This window comes from Maylandia zebra, linkage group LG18 (genome assembly GCF_041146795.1).
Source record: "Maylandia zebra isolate NMK-2024a linkage group LG18, Mzebra_GT3a, whole genome shotgun sequence".
Lineage (NCBI taxonomy): Eukaryota > Metazoa > Chordata > Actinopteri > Cichliformes > Cichlidae > Maylandia > Maylandia zebra.
The window spans coordinates 2752242-2775073 of record NC_135184.1 but is presented as its reverse complement, the minus strand read 5'-3'; the positions used below and the strand labels follow the sequence as shown (position 1 = coordinate 2775073).

Below are 22832 nucleotides of genomic sequence, written 5' to 3'. Positions count from 1 at the left end.
ACACACACACACACACACACACACACACACACACACACACACACAGTCCCTATCAAAAGTCTGAACGTGTTTCCCTTTTTCTTTTAGTTTCACACTCAAAACCAAAGACTGTGAAATATAATAATTTGTCTCTGAAGAAGGAGTGTAAAGTAAACCCAACCTAAAACGTAGCGAGACAGATTTGATTGTGTTACAAAAAGTGTTACAAAAGTGGAAGAACTTTGATGAATTTGAACTGAAAAGCACTTTATACACATTAGTTTAGCGATAAAGTAAATAAATGAATGGCCTGTTTTAAAAAGCTTGTTCTGTTGTTGTTGTGTGCATGATTTATACCATGTGTTAAACACAGATTTTGGTTTTTGCCTCATTTCTGTCCTCCATAAATCACATGGTTAAAGGAGCATTGGCTTAGTTTAAATGTAAACGTTAACCACTGTCTGCTTATTATATGTCTGATGTCATCGGTCATTTCTGGGTCCGAACACTGAGAGTTAAAAAAGCTCCAATAAAATGTAGGTATAAAAAATAGTGAACAAAATAAGATGCTGACCACCGTGATGCTGAAACTGAGGCTCCTAAATGGAGACACCTTGGCTGAGTCCATCTTTTAAAATGGTAAATGGCCCTTATTTGTATAGTGCTTTACTAGTCCCTAAGGACCCCAAAGCACTTTACACTACATTCAGTGATTCACCCATTCACACACTGGCGATAGCAAGCTACATTGTAGCCACAGCTGCCCTGGGGCGCACTGACAGAGGCGAGGCTGCCGGACACTGGCGCCACCGGGCCCTCTGACCACCACCAGTAGGCAACGGGTGAAGTGTCTCGCCCAAGGACACAACGACCGAGACTGTCCGAGCCGGGGCTCGAACCGGCAACCTTCCGATTACAAGGCAAACTCCCAACTCTTGAGCCACGATCGCCCCACTTTTAGATACAGTCTATGCATTTTTTTTTTACTCAGAAAAAAATCAAGCAAAAATGTTTAAGTGAAGCAAATATGTACAATTAAACCCAAAAGTAATCAATTAACACTTTTAATAAAGGATGTTTATAATAAATCTTATAATACAGATTATTATTTATTATCAGTCATTAACTTATTTTGTTAATGCTCATCCTTATTTTACATCACTTTCAAAACCTTCCACTGCATGAGCTGAAGTGCATAAATACATTTGCCCTGACAGAAATAATTCAGCACCTTAAATGTGTAAACCTGATGAAAGCTGAATGGGTTAAAAGAGATAACGTGAAGTAAAACACAGGCTGAAAGCACGTTTTGTTCCCTGCACCTCCTCACTCTGTCACGTCTGTCGGTCTAATCCAGCCTCGTTGTGCTGACCGAGGATAACCAGCTTCAATCCTCTCAGTCAGCTCATTCACTGAAGTCTGTCTCTGTCTGTCTGTCCATCTGTCTGCGCGTGGAGGTTTGTAGGTGAAGAAAGTGGGAGGGAGGTCCTCAGGGCTGGTCAAAGTTCACCGCTGGGTCACCTGATTGGCTGAGAGAAGCTGTGAAGGACAGCAGGCATTTACATATAGAGCCTCGGGGACAGACTCCTGTCTCCTCCTCTGATCCAGCCTCGGCACACCTGCGCACCACAGGTGAGTCCTCTGACACATCCAAGGTGTTCCTGTTTTATATTTACATTTGTAGATCCTGGAGGGTCTTTCAGATTAAACCTGTCAGTACAAAAGGAACAGTTATTAAACTGAGCTGCTAAAGTTTCCTCCAGGAGCCCTGAAAAGGAGCAAAAGCCTGTGATTCCAACAAAGACAGAGAGACAGAGAGAGCTCTGCTGTGAGAAACTTTAAAGACCAAACCAAAACAACAAAACGTGACGCTTTATTTAATATCCTCAAAATTTCCCCTTGTGGGACTAATAAAGGTATCTTATCTATCTTATCTTAAAACAAAAAAAGTTCTTCTGCTTCTGTTTTATTATTCAGTTTTATAAACTAAAATAGACACAATTATCTTCAAAGTTCAGGATCAAAGGTTTCATGTTCAAGCTTAGAAATAAATAAAATACATAATTAAAACTCACTTTATCTGATTATTTGGGTGAAGTTTGTCACTTGGTTTTTTGTCACTTAATTTAAGACAAATATGGTTTTCAGGACTCAAATTAAAAAAAGTTTGTCCCTGAGTTTAAAAAGTAAATGTTTATTCTTCATATTGTAGGATAAATAAAACTAAAATTAAATAAAACTAACTGGGCTACACATGTGACATGTTTTATTTCTAAGCAAAAAATGATTTCTGGGACTTCAGACACATTTATGACTGAGCTTAAGAAACTACAGATTTCTCAAATTGTGGATGTTTTTTTTTTTTTTTGCTGATTAGTTTTGATGTCATGAGAAATTATTTTGCATTAAAAAATCATCTTATTTCAGTCAGATTTTGGAATACAAATGAGTAGCACTGACACGTGCTCTTTATTCAGTTGTTGTAATTATTGGAAGTACGAAGTTTCTTCGTGGATGCAGACTTCCTCACGTCGCCCTGGACCGATTCTGAAGATGTCTGCAGGTGTAGCTTTCACTGAGACGAGGTCACAGACTTCTGAGAAGGTTTTAACAGGATTAACTGAGTTAAGTCTGATCAAACCTCTCGGTTATCTCAGGGTAATTAAATCAGCAAGGAGAAATCGTTTATCCGTGTGGATGGACAAACAAACAAAGAAGTAGATAAATAACACATCGTTAGTGAAAATGTGTCTTTTTGTACATATAATTCCATCCACCCGTCCATCCATGCATCCACCCGTCCACCCTCTTCTGCTTTCAGTTCAGGGTGATAGGTGGGGTACACCCTGGTGTCTATCGCAGGGCTTGTGTAAGAATAAATATGTACCTGAATGAACTTACAGTCCACATGTACATTGTGACAAACTGACTCATATTTCTCCCTGATTGACTTCCTGTTTTCTTCCTGTCCAAATCTCTCCTGGTTACTTTGAATCATCAGCAAAACATGTTTCTAGCAGTGTCACAGGAACTACTCACTACTTCTATTTTCAATTAGTGAAAATGTTTCTCACTGGCGATTTTTATGGAAACTGGCTTTTTTTTAGTGAAAGATATAACTGAGGTGTGTTTGCTCACACGTGGAGGACAAAGACAATATTTGGTTGGCAAGAAAAGGTTTTACAGATTTTTAGTTCACCATCAACTTGACATTTTGTTACTTTGTTGAGTAAATCAAGAATCAGACAGAATGGAGGTGAAAATATGGAATTTGTTTTCAAACATTCTGAGTTTTTAGACGTTGCTGTGATGTCGCACGCTTTGTCAGTCAAGTTATTCCCTTCTTTCATTCAGGCACCGCGGACCAGCCTCCTTCAGTCTGAACCAAGATGAGCCCCAAAAATGTGATTTTCAAGAAGGTTTGCAAGGACAAGTCGGTGAGCTGGTTGAGTTTTCTCAGTAAAATTAGAACCGTGAGTGTTTTCCTGAAAGGATTGTCCAGACTGAAAGGAGCTGACAGTCATTTTCATTCATGACTGTCAGCTGAAATGTTGCCATACAACTAAACTGCATTCTCTGATATTTATCAATGAAAAGCTTCATTTTCAAGACTTTTCTTTTTCTTTTGCTTCTTCCTCGTCCTTTTCTTTTCAACTCTGTACATCTACACTTTTGTTTTTGTTTTAGCCACATGACAAAGAGACACATTTACAGAAGCCAGAATCGTCTCATACGCTTGTTTTTGCCATTATAGAATTTCTGTTAAGAGATTTTTAATTTGGGAAACAGGTGGAGGTGAACCTGAATCATTTAAAGGTTGCCTCCCATTTGACCTCAGAACTGAAGAAGCTTCTCGGATGAGAGGTGAAACGTCTTCAAGCAACTTAAAGAAGTCCAGACGCTTTTCTTTGCAAGCTCCTTTGACTAAAGGTTGCCTTGTTGCCTCTCTGTGAGATCTATCATCAAAGGTTCTCTGAGCCTTAAACCTGTCTGAATGTGTCGTATTGTCAGTGTTAAGCTCGTCACCGGTGACGACCTCAGGGCATTAATCCAAACCCCGATGTTGCAATAAGCCCAACCCTAATAGCTGAGATTCTTAAATCTAACAAAGCAAACAGTTAAAACAAAACTTCAAATGTATAAATAGTAACAAGTCTCAGCTTTGAGGTGAGCGATGGAAGTGGCGAGCAAAGAATTCTTTTTATTGGCTGAAGCCTGGAACCAATCATCAGCAACAAAAGACAAGTGATGTCATTTGTATGTAGTCATGGCTTTATGGTTAAATTGTGGCACAGGCCTAAATCTAACTGCCACAGTGGCATTCTACCACCAGCAGTAATATCCTGTGTAATCACACTACACTGACCAGCACAACGAGGATGTCCCAGTGAAGAAACAGGCTGTGGTTGGAGTGGAAATATAACTCTTCTGTATATAGAAGACATCATTTCCGACGCCCTTCTCTCTCTCCAGCGCTTCAATGAAAGTAACTTTAATTCTGTGAAGCAGCTCAGCTCACTGATCCTCTGAAGGTTGACATGACAACGTGAGCTGATTTATGATGGCTTTATTGCAGCGAGGGCTTCGCTCTGTTTATCGAGCACATGTCTGACCTCAGTACAGTCTGTGCTGAGCTCTGTCAGTATAAGATGAGGCCTTCTCCCACAGGCTGGGAACACCTGGATAACAAAAACATCATGCCTGTCGGAAATGCTAACGCTCAGGTGACACTGCTGGAGAGCGCTTTGTCTTTTATGAATTCTTAGAAAAGATATGAATCTGAATAAATAATAACAAAGAATGAATTATTCATTATATGTTAACTTCATATTTACCAAAATGCTTCCATCGCTTTAGCGTTTGCAGTTTGTCTGTTTCACATCAGTCTGAATATTATCGAGTTTTTAATGTAAACATTTTTTTCTAATTTTTTTTCATTATTTTCATTTTTTAAAACAATATTCTTGTTCAGTTATTCTAAATAAACAACAACAAAACAACAGAAACGATGAATATGTCATCAGCTGGTCAGTCTCATCACACAGTTTCTGCTGAAAGGCTGAATTCACTTTAGAATTATCAGCTGAAAGTTTCTTGACTGATATGTTTCCTCTGACCTCACCTCTAACTTCTTTCGAGTGTGTGGGAGTCCCTCCAACCAGCCCACATGTACTTTCTGCATTTGTTTGTTCTTCAGGAGGATCAGATATCAGACCTGTTGTGATGCCGACTCGGATTTATTAGTTGAGCTATGTCTCACCTGAGCTGCAGGTGTCTGCACTCAGATCACGGTCATTGTAGACCTCGGTCATTAAGCAAATTGGAGCAGACAAACTGGACAAACTGAGGTGCGTTTAACATCAGCGGGTGATGCTTCCTGGATGTGGTGTTTCAAGACTTTCTTTCCTCCTTCAGGTTGGAGTCTACATGGGGAAAAGAGACTTTGTGGACCGTGTTGATTCTGTGGAACCACTGGGTGAGTCTGTTGTTTAAATGGGGGAAAAACCTCGACATTGCCTGTGATGTAGCGCGGACCCCAGCACTGATGCTGCAGAGCCTTTGGCTTGTTTGGGGTTTTTCTGTTCAGTTGAATTTTCTGTGTAATTTACTGAACTCAAAGTTGAGAATAGAAACATGACAGCTGGACTTCTGGTAAATCAAACTAATAATCAAACTAAATAACCAGCACAAATTAAAATAAATGGCATCTATATTGTCCAGCTATATTAGCATATGGATTGAAACTTTATTGCATCTGTTTATGTCTTTACGTTGCTGTTTGAATATTTTGATCATTCTTTTACATGAAAGTGTAAATTTGTTTTATTGAAAATCTAATTTTTACCACTAGATGGCGTCATCCTCGTTGACCCGGAGGCCCTGCAGGGGAGGAAAGGTCTGTACAAAACACCAGAGCTCATTTTATTGGACAGTTTCTTTTGCATTTATGTCCATGGCCACAGCCACACTGGATTAAAAGAGTTACATTTAGATTCATTATTTTAGCTGCAGTTTCCTGATACTCAGCCTGACGGGTCTTTGAAAAGTTGCTTCTCATTGTTTTTTGGTTAAATATGAAAATAACGAAATCGCTGCCTACCTGACTGTTTGAACTCGGATTCAAAGAGATTCCAGTCATATAAATATAAAGGAGATTTTTGAACTGATTTGTCTCTTCTGCCCTCTAGTGTTTGTCACGCTGTCGTGCACCTTCCGCTACGGCAGAGATGACATGGATGTGATGGGAATCGCCTTCCGCAGGGAGCTGTACCTGGCCACCCGGCAGGTGTACCCGCCCCTGCAGGACCGCGAGAAGGGTATCCACACCAGAGTCCAGGCCAAGCTCCTGCGCAAGCTGGGAAACAACTCATACCCGTTCTTCTTCGAGGTGACACTTCAGCGGCACTGCAGACAGGCAGAAACTTCAAATAGAAATAAACTGAAAACAGCCAAAGTCCTGAGTTTAAATCTGCTGAAGTAAGCAGGGAAAGTACTCAGAGATGGATGAGATGAAGACAAAAAAATCCTTTTAAGCACACAGTGCAACACGGACAGGAACTACAGCCTTAGGAGAAAATCATATAGACATTCAGGTGCAGGCATGTTGGGTTAAAGTCATGTTTTTGCCAAATCTCAGGTGTGTGGTGAGATTTTGTGGCAGAAAGAATAAGAATAACTGAGACGGCTCGACGTTCTGCTACCTGAGCTGAACGTTAAGGCCCAGTGTGGTGACATCATCACTGTAACCGTTAAGGACAAGTGACTGGTTCATGGATCACAGACAGACGTTAACATGCTGGCACATAAGAGGAAATGAATGGTTCTGTCTCAGTCTCCATACAGTCCATACGTTTGTTTTTCTTCTTTGCAGTTCCCCGATAACCTGCCGTGCTCAGTGGCCCTGCAGCCAGCACCCAGTGATGTCGGAAAGGTAAGATTCAAACTCATGAGTCAGCAGTGATGACACGGATGCCTCGCAGGCTGGTGAAGCATTCTCGTCTCTCCTCTTCTGCAGCAATGTGCTGTGGAGTTTGAGATTAAGGCGTTCAGCGCTGAGAGCCAGGACGCCAAAGTACGCAAACGGTGAGTGTCAGCGGGTCCGATCGGACGGTAGGAGCCGGGAACACAGCTGGAAGTGAACAATATCTAATGTGGATGATTTTGTCCTCTTTGGTGCAACAGGAGCACAGTGAAGCTGATGCTCAGGAAGGTGCAGTACGCTCCGGAGGGCGAGGGGATAGCGCCCTCTGTCGAGACCACCAGGGACTTTGTCATGTCGGACAAACCGCTGCACGTCAAGGCCAGTTTGGACAAAGAGGTGGGTCCAAAGTCTGAAGCTTCAGTTGATCAGATACTTCATAGCTTTGGCGTGTTTTTATCTGCTACTCGAACATGAAGGGTTTGGCGGGTTTTCATTGTTGGTTTCTGTGACTTTTTCAACTAGTTTTTGATCAGTTTCAGGGAATAATCCTGACACTGCTCACGTCCTCCGACCCTGTGTCCTGTTTCAGGTTTACTATCACGGTGAGCCCATCAAAGTTCACGTTAGCGTCACAAACAACTCCAGCAAGAACATCAAGAACATCATCCTCTCCGGTAAACGCGACACTTAAGAGCTCATTTTATTTCTCAGAGGTTCATGTGGAAACACATCAGAGTTGATGTCTTAAACATCATGTCTTTTTGTGTCTTGTCTTTCCCAGTTGACCAGATTGCCAACGTGGTTTTGTACTCCAATGACAGCTATGCCAAATGTGTGGATATCGAGGATTCTGGGTAAAAGTCAGAACACACTGAACTCATCATCTTACCTGTATCGTGCAGTTTATCTTTTTCTCCCAAAAAGAAAAACTGACTTCCACACGAGCAGGTTAATCATTAGATATTGAAATATTATTTTTATCCTTTTATCCTTTTTAGGATCTATAAATTTGAACAAAGTGGACAGAAAATACAGACGCTTCCTTCAGTTGTTTGATCTGAACCATTGCAATCCACTTTTAATCAGAATCGATTCGAATGAACAAGGATCAAATTGTTTATTGTGCTTTTCATCATATTGTTAGACACCGTCAGGTTCATTGTACCTTATAGTTCTGATCTTTTAAAGTAAATTAACAGGACTTCTCAGAATTTTGTAAAAAATGTAACATTAAATTTTGCTGATATTTTAACTTTTTGATTATTTTGTGTGTTTCCTTTAAAGCTTATCTGTTCTTTCTTGTCAGGGACTCGGTGTCTCCTGGAGCGACGCTGCAGAAAGTCTACACGATGCTGCCTCTGCTGGCCAACAACAGGGAGAGGAGGGGCATCGCTCTGGATGGCAAACTGAAGCATGAAGACACCAACCTGGCCTCCTCGAGCATGTGAGCAGTCAGTCAGCTCCAAACGCTGATGCTCAGTTAGAATTTTTAAAAAAAGATGCTTTCAATCGTTTTTTCCGTTTCAGTGTCAAAGACGGCGTGCTGAAGGAGGTTCTGGGGATCATGGTCTCGTACAGAGTCATGGTGAAGCTCATCGTTGGAGGGTCAGTCTCTCCTCTTCATGTGTTTGAAATGTGGCTTCATTTCTTTTAGTATCCTGAAAAGTGTTTTGCATTTCTTTCTGAGGATGAGATAAAAAGCAGGCAGATGATGAGCGGGCAGAGCCAGTGTTGCTCTCATCGTCTATTTGCTTTGATTTTCTTTGATTCGTTGTGGTGCTCACTGCTGCTTAAGAGCTCCAATTTTCTTCATGTTACTCTGATAAATCTGGGCCAACCTGTGACCTGAGTATCCTAAAAATGTGCGTAGAGGAATGAAAAGCACTGAAACTGAATGTACTCGTGTTCAAACGTCCTGTCCTTGTTGTCACTGCATGTAAACGTGTTTCTATTTGCTCTGATCTTTGTCTCCAACACGCTCACAGGATGATGGGCTCGAGGTGAGTTCATGTGTCCTTGTTTTCACTGATAGTTACTACGATGTTCAGTTTCTAGGATCAGCAGTATTGCTCAACATGAGCTGAAGACACTCAGCAAACTGCTGCAGGATGAATCAGACATTAAATGATGAGACAGAAATGTTTGTTCTGCTTTTACTCTGCAGCGAGGTCGGTCTGGAAGTTCCCTTCAAACTGATGCACGCCAAACCAGACGCAGGTAAAACTGCAAATGTCCTCATGTTTACAGCAGCTGTGCACATCTGTACCAAAGTCAAACCAGATCATTATATAGACAATATTATATCAGTATAACACATATGCTTATATACAGTTTTATATATGTATTAAAAGAAGTTAAGTTGCAAAAAAAAAACAGTTAAAGAAATTTTCCAGAGTGAGTAACTCAGCACGAAAGGAAAAGATTTCCTGAATCCTCAGTGGTTCTCAAAGTGGGAGGTAACGCCCTCTGTTGGGTCTTAAAAGAACTGCAGTTTATTTTCATAGTAAACCGATTTCAAGTGAAAACAGATCAAATAAATTAGTCAAGTCTTAAATGTCAACATTAAAGATTTGACTAAGGTGGATATCAGATAACAAAGGGTTTAAATTTAAGGTTTGGTTGGGCCAGATCTGAAACTGGTCCGTGTGAGGTTCACGAGAGACGCTCAGAGAAAACAAAGTTGTGTTCATTTTGTAGAAATTTGTTCAAACTTCTTTGTTTGTTTTTTCTTTATTGCTGCCATCAGTGAAGGAGAGGTAAATATGGAAAATAATTTCTGTTTATCTGGTCGTGTGTAACTTTGAAACATGTTTTCCATCGACACAGCACTGGTGCGTAATCCACAACATGTCGATAGCTCTGCTGGAAACACTTGCATGAGTACCTACTGCAAGAATATTAACAACTGAAAAAAAGTTAAATTTAAAAAGAATATAAACAACGATTTTATCCCCGTGGAAGACACCCTGAATTGTTCTAGTGATTATGCGCCGTGTTGGTTGGAAGAGACTGAAGCAGTGAACATGATCGAGTCAGAGGCAGCAGATTAGCTGAGGATGAACATCGTCATGCTTATTGTGCCCGATGTTGCTTTTGTTCCTTTTTATCCAGGGACAGGATTGAGTTTCAGGATCTTTATCTCTTCATCAGCATTTTTAAGGGCTTCCTCTCTGCCAGCTCCTGTCCTCATCAGCAGTATCAGCTTCCCTTTGTTTGTTCTTCAGTGTTCGGTGTCTTTGTGTCCTCTTTCCTCCACAGTGTGAGAAATGGCTGAGAGGTCAATCCAGTCTTTTTATTTCCATCTTTTCCTTCACATCAGTCGATCAGATTACCAGAGTTACAGAGCAGATTAAAACCGAAGAAAAGCCCAGATAAGAAAAAGTTCATCAGATTAGAAACAAAAATGGAAAATAATGAGGACTCCAAGTCGAAGACAGCTAACTGAACATCCTCTCTGAGAGAATCTTTTCAATCACATAATGAGGCAGTCACGTCATTTAAGACAAACGGGGCCTCGTTTATCTTCGGTCACGTGATGTTCTGAAGCACGATACGGGCCTCGGCACAGGCTTCGTTTGGACACGCAACATCGACGTAACATCACACTTGGAAACAAAAAGCTAACACAGCTGGTTGGAAGCTCTGTGTGGCCTCCCTGACACGTTTTCTGGTTTATTCATAGCAGAACATGTGAAGAAACTGAAAATACCACCTTAAAGCTCTGTCAGGATGGCAGTAATCTAATACTTTTTACAGTATGTGGTTGGAGGAGGACAAAAACTGCCAAACAAACACTAACAAGTATTTTGTTTTACTGTTAATGTAAAAAAAAAAAAAGGTTCATGCTTTTTAAGTTTCCTCCATTGTCACAGCAAACCAGTGATAAAATGTGGACAAGTTTAAAACTGAAAACAAGGTGAAAGTTAGAAAGTTGTACCCACCGAAACTGCCAATCACGCGCTTCATGTTCAAGTTCTCCAAGCTTTTTAACTTTTTTCCTGAAATAATTTCTAATTCTTCTGATTCCCTCAGTGCTGAAGAGATGAAGACTTGGGAAAAATACTGCTAAAAACCATCTCTTTCTCCTTTTTAGGATGAATCTCAGCATGTTTCATTATTGTGGATGAATGGGTCACAGTGTAAAGCGGGAGAAAAATCTCCTTCACACAGTCTAGTATATGTGACTAGATGGTAAAGACAGTAAAGGTTTACTAAGAGTCGTGCTGATGTGGTCTGAGGTCAGACACATCTGGGCTGCGTCAGTTCAGCTGCAGCAGATGTTGTGTGGGCTGTTTGTGGGTCAGATGCCACCTCAAACCTGACATATAGCAATTGTGAGGTGGACCTGGGCTCCATCGGTTAACACAAGGCCAAACGTGACAAAGAAGAAACGGGAAATACATCAAAGTGTTGCTCTGTGGATGCTCAGCTGAAGTCTCAGGCTACGTTCACACTGCAGGCGACTTTTTTGACCCTGTGCGACCCATATCCCATCATGGTGTGACGGTGTGAACGGCACAAATCCGATATTTTCAAATCCGACCTGGGTCACTTTCGTATGTGACACTGAATCCGATACATATCTGATGTTTCAGAAAGCGACTGCTGTTTGATGGTCATGTTGCATTAAATCCGTCTTTTACATCACTGACACAAGACAGACGCCAATTATCAGCCCCGGAGAAGACAAACGAGAAAGCATGGCGGCGTGTTTGCTGGCTCCATACATACCTCTGCACGGAGGCAGCAGCCACTGCTCCAACAAGGCCATTGTTAAAGCACGGGCTCTCTTTTTTTCTGTGTCCTTCTTTCTCTAATGAATCTGTCAAAATTCTGTTGGTTACGACTGTGCAGAAATTGACAGACTGCTGCAACAACACCTACTAACTCTGTAACCGCTATTTTTCCGTGAACAGAGCGCACTGAGTATGATGTCTTCTTTTGCGCATGCGGGCCGCTTTGAGGGCCGTGAACCGTTCACACTAGAGTGCGTTTGCTGTCACATTTTATTTGTAGGGTAAGAAACCAGACAAAATAATTGGATTTAATCAAAAAATCGGAATTGAGCATCAGGACCGGCAGCGTGAACGTAGACTAAGTCTGTAGTTTGTGCTGTCTCGTTTCCCAGCTTTCCCCATCCTGCTCTGTGTCCCTGATGTGATAACTGTAGGGCTGATGTGCTGCTTTAAACACTAACTTTCTCTGAAACGCTGCTGCTGTCTGTAGTGAGCAGGAGGAGGAGATTGTGTTCGAGGAATTCAAGCGCTCCTACCTGAAGGGGATCATCGGCGATGATGACGACGAGGAAGGCAACGTTTCGGGTGGTGACGACATGGCGCCCAAAGAGAAATAGAGGAGAGAGAGTGAAAGAGGGTGAAACAAAGAATGCTGGGAGTTTGAGTTTGTGCTAGAAAAAGATTTAAAGGCGCATACCTGTGGTTGTGCATGTTTAACCTTCAGGTGTATTTTACATCACTGCAGGATGTTTTCATCCATCATCTCTATTTGATCTTCTGCTCGGTCTCCTTCAAGCTCCTGAGGAAACAAATATCTGTTTAGGTTCCAGATTTTGTGCTTTTGTTCATCAGGGCATAGCTGAAAAAACAAACCGGTGACCTAAAGCGAGATAAATGCGGCACAAACCTGCAGTGCTGCAGAATCACTTTGAGTTATTACCTTTGTAACTGCTAGTAAACACGTGGTTTCAGCCAGATTCAGAAATAAATAAATCCAACGTCTAAACCAATAGTCAGAGTCTTTAGACACCAGTGGACTTCAGATGTTAACATCAGATCTGAGGACAGAAAAAAGACTTGGTGACAAATAATTTGAAGCTAGCATCCTGTTAAAATGCAGAACCACAGAAATGATCCTGATATTAAAAGTTTAAAAAAATCCTTTAACATTATTTAAAGGTTTGTTGTGTAGTGCTTTTGTTTTTTGGCTCCACTCTTCATGTTCAGATTTAAAGTCATTTCTGTGTCTTTTGAAAACTGCTGCAGACAGTTTCTGTTTTAATGAGGCTGAAACTGATTATAAAGGTGTTTCTGACTTTGAGTTCAGATTTACTGTAGAGACACTGATGTAGAAGGATCAATTCAATCTGGCCCTCAAACCAGACGTGTTTGTGCGACAGTGCACTTTTAACTCTGACAATAAAGCTAATTTATTCATTTCTTTGTTTCTTTGCTCATTTTCTGGTTTAAAGTTCTGAATGGCTGAAATGTGGGCGGGGCAGGAGCCGACGACTGGATCCAGCTGTTGTGTTACTGAGTCTTTATCTTACAATATAAAGTGCCGTGAGGCGACTGTTGTTGTGATTTGGTGCGATAAATAATGAAACTAAATTGAATGAAATGTTAAATAGATGAAGGATGTGGAAAATATGGATTCAGTCTCGGTCCTTCTCACCACTGTACAATAAATATTAAACCTGTTTATTTGTTAGTATATTTAATCAAAGTGTATTTACCTTCATATTAATTTAGCTCAAATATTCAGCTTTTACTTCCTGGTTCTTATGTGTGACGGTCATGTGAGATACAGAGGACTGATGTGGCATTCTTTAAAAAAGCGCTTTGATATTTTTATTCTGCAGTTTCATCATCATCATCGTTTATATAGCGCTTTAAAAACACACCAAAGTGCTGAACGATAGAAACATAATAGATACCATAAGAATAATAAATACGATAAAATAATAAACATAGCGAAAACAATAAAATATAACTAAATACAAGTCAGTCAACCACTGAGTCAAAAGCCAGTGAAAAAATGTGTTTTCTATCTGGATCTAAAAACCAGCCCTGATGTGAAGATTCGGTTTAACATGAATTGTTTTTAAAGCCGTGGAGACTCTTCGTTTATTGTGTCGTTCTCCAAGCCCGTCGATTCCTGCTGAAGTCTTTGCAGATGCATGTTCTAACAACAAATCCTGGTCATCAAATTGAACTAGTGCAGCATTAATTATTACACAATAAAATTCAACGTGGACATTTCACACCCCTGCTGATCCAGTTACTCAGGCTCCCAATTAACATTAAAATATTAGAAATTAAACCTCAGTGATTTCCTTCCAGCTCAGACTCTTCATCAGCAGATCTACATCAGCTCACACTGCACCGGACTCTTAACAGCATTCAAAACAAAACTTTTGTTATTGTGTGAGGTGAGTGTGAGTGTCATGAAATGCACAGCTAAACAAAATGTTGTATTCTTTTTGTAACAATCCATATTTAACAATCACCTTAAGTGAAAAATGATCATCGTTGGAGATTTTTTATTAGCAGATGAATTTGCAGTAAGTGCTGAATCAGAATAAACTGCAGTGTGTTAAAGTTTAGAGTTTGTTGGGAGCAGCCGGGCTCAATGTCTGGTTTTGCTCTGCACACGAGATTCATGTCACAAGTTAATTTTTGGACCAGGGGACCCAGAAAATGTGCTGCTGCTGAAAATAACTCAAACACAAAGTTTAAGTGAAAGTTTTTAATTTCAAACAAAGCCCACGATGCACAGATCGCAACAACCTGAAGCACAAACAGGCGACACGGTGTGGTCGCTGAAAGCACCTCAGAGAAGGTGAACGATGCTTTAACCTGTTACACATGCAACACACTCTGTTTACTGTCTGAATCCAAACACACGTCCAACATCACCTGATGGTGTCGCAGGTTTTACAGATTATACCTTTTACAAAGTGGAAGTTTAATGTTGCGAGACATCAGGCAGTGATAGTTTCACAGGAAGCTTCATTGTACAACCTTTGTTTTAAATCATATAATAAAAAAATAAAACCTTAAAAATAGCGAGAAAAGCCTTTAATCAGTTATCCTACATTCAAAATTAGATTTTCTTCAAAATTAAGAAAACATTAAGAAAATAATGGCACGTGTTCTCACTCTTTATATCTTTTAAAATATTCATGTGTACTGTGGAGATCTGTGGAGATTATGATTCTTTTACTTGATGATCCTGAAGAGAATTTCACTGATTTTGTGGAGAATTTGCCGGCACATGTCTCATTGCCATGTCTTCAGCCTTCTTCATTTCTCGCTGTCTCGTTTGCGTCGCAGCTCTGTTCCCGCTCCTTCACTGTAAACCTTTTAAAACCTACATCTCAACAGACCTGTGGTGATGTTATTCCATCGCCTGCAGCTGATCCACGTATTTACATTTTCTATCAAAAATATTAAAACCTCTGCTGCTAAATGAGCTTTCTGACAAAAGGGCGCTCTAACAGTTGATTAGTGCATGATCAAATGCTGGCATATACAAGCCCAGATGCATTTTCATATGAGTGTTGAATCATAGCCACATTTAAAAGGAGGGTATTATGGCTGTTCAATTTTCTTTCTTTTTTCCAATTCCGTGTCAGCTGATCCCAGCGGTCACTGGGTGTGAGGCAGGATACATCCTGGACACGCCTCCAATCTGTCACAGGGAATACACATCCTGTCTTTAAACTGTTGCAAGAAGACAGATAACTGAGAGGTTCGTCAAAGTCAGTAAGCACAAATCATTCAAATAGTGATTGAAGATATTTTAGTCGGAACCAGTACTTGAAACCACTAGCATTACCAGTAAAACAGGACTTGATTTTAGGGGGAGTTTATTTTTGTCTCATCTAAGTGTGACATAAGAGACGAGAGATGTTTGCAGTCAGGAGAATGTTTGTTAGACATATGACTTCCAGGTGAAAACCTTTTTAAATTAGTATTCTGCAACATTGTAACGCTTTTTTATTTCATTTGACTTGTTTTTATTGTCCCAGGAAGAGTTGGAATTAAGGTTCACTTAGACATCGTTTGACAATAATTGCCTGGATATGCATGCTAACATGCTAAGTGTTAAACAAATACTTCAAGAAGGATTTTGTGTGTTTATTGTTGGGTTTTTTGCTGGCCTTTCCTTTTATGTGATGCCAGCTTCAACAACCAAACAGAATTAGATTTAACCCAAGAAATAAAACCTGATTTTTTTAATTGAGTAGTAACTACAGTGTGGTACAATGGTCCTACAGTAGAACTTGTATTCAGCATAACTCTGGTAGAAAAACCTATTTTAACAATTGTCATTGCTTCATTGCTAGAATACCCCTCCTTTAAAACTTGCAGTTATAAAATCACTGAGAATTTGATTGGATGCTTGTTGTGCCTCATCTATAACTGTGCAACTGAAAAGAAACTAATTTGGTGGAGTGGTGGTAGGGTCGGGACCATCCCAGCTGTAGCGTCCATGATGTGGCTGTGGGAAGTAGTGATTTCTGCCCAGAGGAAATTCGCAGGAGTCGGGGTGCAGCAGATACCCAGAGAACGTGCTAGTGCTTTCATTATCAGTGTACATGCCATTGGTGGTGGGGTCCTTCACCTGCAGCCAAACCTGGTCTCCCATGTAGAGGTGGAGGACCACCGTGTGGCTTGTGGTGGATGGGACGGTTCCTTCTGTTATTTTAGCCACAGGGTAGAAATTGCGGAACAGGCCGACTTTAAGTGGTTTCACGGCAACTGACAGGTGAAAGGAGAAGACGTAGGTGCCGTTGACGGGGGCTATGTAGATGCCGTTTCGGTTAAGGTGGTTTTGCTGGTTGGTAAGGATGTGTGGGAAAGGAATGGGAAAATTGTGAGCTGGAAATGACTCATTGATACAGGCGGAGAATGCTGACTGGATGGCTGGAGAGCAGGGCCCAGGTGGCCCCATGAGACCCATATCACCCTGGTTGCCTTTTGACCCCATGGTGCCCTGTATACCCTGGGAACCAATATCACCCTTGTCCCCTTTGTCTCCCTTTTGCCCTGGTTTGCCATCAGCACCATTTGTTCCATTTGTGCACTTACACACCCCCTGCTCACCTCGATCACCCTTCTCACCATCGTTGCCAGGGTTTCCAGGCAAACCCATGTCACCCCTATCACCTTTTATGCCCCTGGGTCCATCAGGACCCTGCACCCCTGGCAGGCCACGGGCTCCAGCTGGTCCAGGTGGTCCTTGAGTACCAGGTGCACCTGGCACACTCTCGCAGGTGGCAGGGCATATACCAGATTCCCCCTGAGGGCCCGATGCACCAGGGGGTCCCATTGATCCTTGGTCCCCTTTGTCCCCTGGAAACAGCCACAGCATACATCAAGAATACGATCAAGTTTAACACTTTATTTTACTGAACAATTTCCAACAGTATTTACTCAGGTGGGTTAAATCCTAAAGAATCCCCACATTTCTCTCCATTTTCTGTATGTAGACTGATGAAGCTGGCCAGTTTGCCCAGAATCCATCAGGATCTTTCCAGGATGTACTTTGGAATTAAAATCTTCCACTCAAATCATCTCATTTTTATGCCTGAACCCAAACCTTACCCACCCTGTACTAATGTTAAATCATTAAACCATCATAAAATTACATTCACACAAAGCACTGACAGGTATTATTTCCTGCTTTAATAATATCCATGTATTACCAATCACGCTTTAAATAGGGTGACCTTCTCCATAATGCCATGTAGACCCACCTTTAAATCCCCGATCTCCCTTTGTGCCAGTGAAACCTGCTGCACCTTGCATTCCCTTTTCCCCCATTTCTCCCTTCTGGCCTGTAAACAGAGAAGACAAAGGTGAGTTGATATTTTATTGAGTGAAAAACCAACAATTCTAAGTTTAAGCTTATTAGCTTTTTTGAAAGATACATTTAAAGATGACAACAGGTTAGAGGAACAAAAAAGAAAAAAATGAGATTCAGTTTGTGGTGTTTTAAGGTGGATTTCATTCAGTATCGATAGAAAAGTACGTGAGGAGAAGAAGCATAAATTCAAATCACAGGAAGTCAGTGTCTCATTTTCTTCCCCTCTTAATTTCAGCGTTGCTTTGTGTTGCAACTCGGTTTGATTAGTTCAGTGTGGAAAGTAAAAAAAACACCTTTATGTTAAAGACCCTGATTATTGTAAATGTGCTTCTTCACACACCCCTCTGGTGTGTAACTCACCTTTTATCCCCTGAGAGCCTGTAAACCCTCTGGGACCTGGAAACCCCATCAATCCTCTACTTCCAGCGCTCCCGGGAGGACCTGATCAAAAGTTAAAGACAGGTTACTTTCAATATAATCAGATATTTGAATTTGAATTAAATCACTAAAGAGGAATCATCCTCCAAACCTTGCTGTCTGCCTTGCTTCAAACTTTAAATCCTTGACATTTGTTCAGACATTAATGATTTTCAAGTTTTACATTTTAATCGTTGTTTTTAGTTTGAGGTGCTTTGAGTGATCAGGTTACCTGGAAGACCTCGGTCTCCGCGGTCTCCTTTGGGTCCTACGGTTCCTTTGCAGTATTTACAGATGCAAAAAAATGGAATCTGGTCGGCGGGCGGGGGTACCGGTGCATTTAGCAGCATGTCACAGATTGTTGTGTCAGGCATGGGTGGTAAAGGTGGGTTACTGACCCCAAACATTCTGGGCATGTTGGGACCTTCAGAGTTGTTGCCATAGTGTGGAAATGGGGGTCCTGTTGGAGGCATCATAAGAGGCCCGCTGCGTGCCTCGGGTGGCCACGATGGGATTCCCGTTGGGTGATCAGTCTTCTTAGAAGTCTCATTAAACTGCCTGTCAACTGATTCAGGCCAGTGGTGGGTGTTGGGGTCATATGTGGAGCCTTCCTCTTCACTAATGTATTGTCTGGTGTAGTTTTGCACCCACATGGCTGAGCAGAGGGTGGACAAGACAAGCAGTCCGAGCAACCTCGTCAGCATCTGGAGAAGGAAGAAGGAAGAAGATGCATTTGGTACTTAGAGGTCAGAAATGTAAAATCTGTTGTCAAACATCCTGAGAGTGTAAAGATACTAAAACAGGACTGATGTGATCGCATCTCTCGAGCTCTGTCGTGTTCAGTGGATTTCATGTTCAGTAGTAAACAGGCCGTTAAAGTAATTCAGACCCGATGAGATAAAAGTGCACAAAATAGTCTTGTTTTCAAAAAAATATTAAATAAGATTTGCTTCTGAAACTATTTAAACACGACTGCATTAGATTTGAGCTGCGCTGTTCAAAATGGAAGAAATAAATATTCAAGAAATGGAAAACTCTTTGCAAAAGACTTGATAATGAAGAGAACCAGCTGATTGTTAACAGTTTCACAACTGATGATTTCTGTTTTTAGATCAACTAAATAAAATGATGCTGTTGCAAAAAGGCAGCTTTTAAGAGAAGCCAACATTCCAGTGTTGGAGTGTTCAGGTACATGGATGTGTCATCAGCACAGAAACGCTAAGAGACGCTGTGTCTGTGACATTTATGCCCCGAGTGGAGACGAGAAGAGCATGAAATCAATCCCAGAGCTGGCCCCTGTGGCACACCACACAGATATAAAAGCATAAGTGTCCTATGTGACAAACGCTAACAAAAAACTGTGGACACTCAACACGATGCCCTCACGGACACATCCTGGTCTGTTTCATAAAATCAGTTTTAAATAATCATTCAAGTCCGACAAAAGATTTGTGAACTAAAAACATTAAAATGTTTTAAAAACACAATTTTTACTGTCACTTGTATAAAAAGTTTTCAGTCTGGATGAAACAGGCAGTTGAATTTTGAAAGTTTTAGTCTTTTTTGATGCATACGTTTAAAAAAATAACCTAAATTGCTCTCAGACGTGAAAATAAAATCCTCTGAGATGCTTTGGAGAGACTCACCGCCACATCCGAGTTGTGCTGCATCTTCTGGAGAAGCAGATTTGGGAAGATGAGCAAGCTGGAAGAGGCTTTGATGCATTTATAAGCCTCGGCCAAAACAAAACATCTTTCAGGTTCAGTCTCACCTGCAGACAAAGGCTGGAAACACGGGGAGGAGGGCAGCTACAGCAGGGATGTCTATTGTGAAGAAGAACTGGGCGTTCTGCCTGCGACATGATACAGAAAGAAGAGATGATTCTCTGTTTATCGTGCCATCTTTCTCCACCCTCCATTTTCTCTCATCCTTTAAAAAACACATTTAATATTTAATATTTCCTTTCCACACCTGTAGCTGAAGCAATCACACCAATAGTGACATAAAAAAACCTAAACAACATGAAAGACTAAAGAAAATGAGTCTGTTTAGTTTTCTTAGAATCAAACCATTGATGTGTATCTGTGCAACTCGTGTTTGAATGAGTGAGGAACAAGTCAGGAGCAAAACTGTGTTGTCATATTGATGCAACAGCAGGTGCTTTATCGTCCCTGTGACCACCTGGCAGTGGTTTGATCCATCTTTACCATTATTAGATTAATGACTAGATTAGTCGTTCATGCTTCAATGTTGCTGGGCAGGCACGCACCTCCAGGTTCAGGTTTATGGAAGCAGGAGGTCTGGCCACTGTTGTTCCTTTGGATTTTATATAATTTTCTGTTAGATCCACAAAGGTTTTCTCATTTTTCTGATTTCTCAGAACACCCATCGTCTAGTTTTTGCCACCTCTTTAAAAAAGAATCCTGTAAACTTTGTCTGTGATTGTAAACCAAAAGCTGTGTGGCACAAATGAATTATGTGTCTATTATTTCTGACTAACTTCTATTTTATCATTAGGTTCAAATGATTAAGTACAAACAAGTACCACAGTCGCCACATAATGATGAAGTTGTAATAATTTACTCAGCATGATGTTCAACAATGCAGTAATCTAACACTGAGGAGGCAGCCAGGCTTCACAAAGGGCAGCCTACTTTTTATTAGCACATTTTACTGCACAACAATGATTTTATTCTATGAAAACATCTCATGAGACTGTCTCCATACACAATATTACAAAAACTAATTATACGCCTGGGAAGAAAAACAACCTGTAGCTGAAATTTAAAACTGGCCTAATTTTAAGAGCAATGACACAATGAACATAAAGTTTAAGCTGCAGGTATTTATTTAAGCATTGAGTCTGTACTTTTATTGAATCGAACCTCAGATGCTCCGGTTTATTGCTGCACCGAAGTATTTGAGTACTCTCTGTCCTGTTTACCACGCTCTCGTTGTTTCTTTCTTTTTTCAGCATCGATGTGTGAAGTTCAGATTGCCATGATTTTCTCAGTAAAATGCTTTTTATTCTTTTTATTCTATGCTATTAACACTCAGACAAGTCCATCAGGGTTGAGTACTTTGACCACTTAGACATGTGGAAGACAACATGTCTAATTTAATTTCCTGCTGGTGGAGAACCCTTACAACATGTGGCTTTTTATTTATTTTTAGTAAAACCAAGCTTTTATTTGATTTGTTTTTTTTATGGCAGCTTCAAGAGGGCGATATAGCTGTCAAATGTGGTGCTGCGTCCCTGGAACTAGTTATTTTGTAGTAATGTATAAATAAAATACTAGAATTTTGTATATTTAGCACAGTTTTACCTCCAGGCCTGGTGGGTATCCACCTCAAAGCACCCAAACATTACAGTTCAGCAGAACTGGATTAGTCGAGTTCGTTAAAAACTCGCCTAGTTGGGTAAAATTAGCTATAGAGACCAAAACCATCTTTAGTAGCATGTAGCCTGTAAACATGTTTATTTCTGCTCTGAACTGGAGCTTTTTAACATGTGAGTTTATTGGGACTGAGTCACTTTGGAGCCAGCCTCAAGTTGCCACTATAGGAACTGCAGCTTCTGGTTGGCAGTTCTGTACTGGTTTTACTGGGGGTAGGTAAACCTCCAGGGCAGTGGTTCTTAACCTGGGTGCGATCGAACCCTAGGGGTTCGGTGAGTCGGTCTCAGGGGTTCGGCAGAGCCTCTGCCGTGACATGCTGGGCTCATTTTGTACACCAGTAAAAAACATATGTATGTCTTGAATTTGAAAAAAAAATCGTATTTTATTTTTCACTGAAGAGGGGTTCATATGAAACTGGGGGGGTTCAGCACCTCCAACAAGGTTAAGAACCACTGCTCCAGGGTTAAACCGGTGTTGCTAAAATCTTTCTTTGCTTCTGACAGGATACTTAAAGTAATAATAGATTTACCATCAATGATAAACTATGTGCAGTCTGATCATGAAGTAAAGATATACAATGCAGCAGGGAGCAAGCCAGGTCTCTCACCAGCGCAGGAAGGCCACACCCACCCACATCACTTTCAAAATCACTAAAATCGCCTGTGGAACCAGAGATGGCTCCTTTATGTCCCGAGGGCAGCTTTTATTCAGAAAAAATGAAAACAGCTGAGGACACACGAGTAAACCAAGCTGAGGGAATGAGGCTGAGGCACAAAGGAGGACACGGAGATGAATGGTTAACCTTAATAAGTGTCCTGGTTTCCACAGCAGGCGGTGCTCAGAGACACTGTGGAGGCTGGCCTGGGTTCACGCCTGTAACCGCTCGCTCTCTGGGTGTTTCCGGCAGCTGACGACGAGACCGGCTCTTTACTTCGGAAGCTTTTGTGGATTTCTCCTCCGAAAAACAAACACAAAAGCTGTTTTAACTCAGACATGTCATGTTTTTAGAGGGTCACGTGACAGCTTCTTTTCATGGAGTCTCTCATCCAATTATGGTCGTTTCTGGCTTTGAGAAAACAAAAATGAACAAAAACTAATGTCAAGGCTGAGGGTTCAGAAAGGTGCTCACAAAGTCATCTAATAGCAAAATCTTACAGCTTTTCTTTCACGTACTCTGTCCTGATACATGTTCATTCTTGTGGTTTAATTAAAACAGTGTCAAATACTTGAGTGAATGAATTTATCTATAAATCCTGATGTGAACTGTCTCCTGGGGGAAACCCCTAAAACCTTTTGGCTTTGGTTCAAATCATTACAATCAGCTGATTCCTGTTAAGTGCCGGCTCTGCTTGGAAACCAGCATTTAGGGATAAGACTGTTCTATGACCAGAATAAAGCTCGTCCTGGACACTGGATCTCCAGGAGATAAATGTCAGTCAGTGCTCTGTCCTCTTTCAGAGACAAAAAGCTTTTCTTCCTTATTCTTTCTTGTTAGAAACTGTTCT

The 22832-nt window shown here is 41.0% G+C and overlaps 2 protein-coding genes across 3 annotated transcripts; one reads left to right on the top strand and one right to left on the bottom strand.

Annotated features, from left to right (window-relative positions):
* The first annotated feature begins 1453 nt into the window (after positions 1 to 1453).
* On the top strand, positions 1454 to 13074 carry saga (S-antigen; retina and pineal gland (arrestin) a). Of its 2 annotated transcripts, XM_004569478.3 has the most exons (16): positions 1454 to 1611; positions 3334 to 3416; positions 5395 to 5455; positions 5831 to 5875; positions 6168 to 6367; positions 6851 to 6910; positions 6995 to 7062; positions 7162 to 7297; positions 7491 to 7575; positions 7683 to 7755; positions 8208 to 8345; positions 8429 to 8506; positions 8887 to 8901; positions 9066 to 9118; positions 9648 to 9657; positions 12128 to 13074. In XM_004569478.3, the coding sequence occupies exons 2-16, from the start codon at positions 3369 to 3371 to the stop codon at positions 12252 to 12254; spliced, it is 1197 nt and encodes a 398-aa protein (XP_004569535.1). In that variant the 5' UTR covers positions 1454 to 1611; positions 3334 to 3368; the 3' UTR covers positions 12255 to 13074. The 2 variants fall into 2 exon arrangements, with proteins under 2 accessions (XP_004569535.1, XP_076732805.1); XM_076876690.1 differs by lacking the exon at positions 9648 to 9657 and having other exon boundaries at positions 1455 to 1611.
* Positions 13075 to 14337: 1263 nt separating this feature from the next.
* Positions 14338 to 19688, bottom strand: LOC101476401 (uncharacterized). The gene is made up of 5 exons (XM_012924200.2): positions 19576 to 19688; positions 18162 to 18633; positions 17873 to 17953; positions 17403 to 17483; positions 14338 to 16998 (listed from the first exon to the last, which is right to left on the bottom strand). Exons 1-5 carry the CDS (start codon positions 19597 to 19599, stop codon positions 16085 to 16087), a joined length of 1572 nt encoding a protein of 523 aa, XP_012779654.2. The 5' UTR covers positions 19600 to 19688; the 3' UTR covers positions 14338 to 16084.
* Between the last annotated feature and the right edge of the window lie 3144 nt (positions 19689 to 22832).

Bases quoted from the DNA above. Each gene is read 5' to 3' on its own strand.
- saga (XM_004569478.3), top strand. From the start codon at position 3,369: ATGAGCCCCAAAAATGTGATTTTCAAGAAGGTTTGCAAGGACAAGTCG. The intron at 5,876-6,167 runs GTCTGTACAAAA...TCTGCCCTCTAG, and splicing joins GGCCCTGCAGGGGAGGAAAG to TGTTTGTCACGCTGTCGTGC. The intron at 8,346-8,428 runs GTGAGCAGTCAG...TTTCCGTTTCAG, and splicing joins AACCTGGCCTCCTCGAGCAT to TGTCAAAGACGGCGTGCTGA.
- LOC101476401 (XM_012924200.2), bottom strand. From the start codon at position 19,599: ATGCAGCACAACTCGGATGTGGCG. The intron at 17,954-18,161 runs GTAACCTGATCA...ACTTTTGATCAG, and splicing joins CGGAGACCGAGGTCTTCCAG to GTCCTCCCGGGAGCGCTGGA. The intron at 16,999-17,402 runs GTGGGTCTACAT...GGCTGTTTCCAG, and splicing joins GGGAGATCGGGGATTTAAAG to GGGACAAAGGGGACCAAGGA.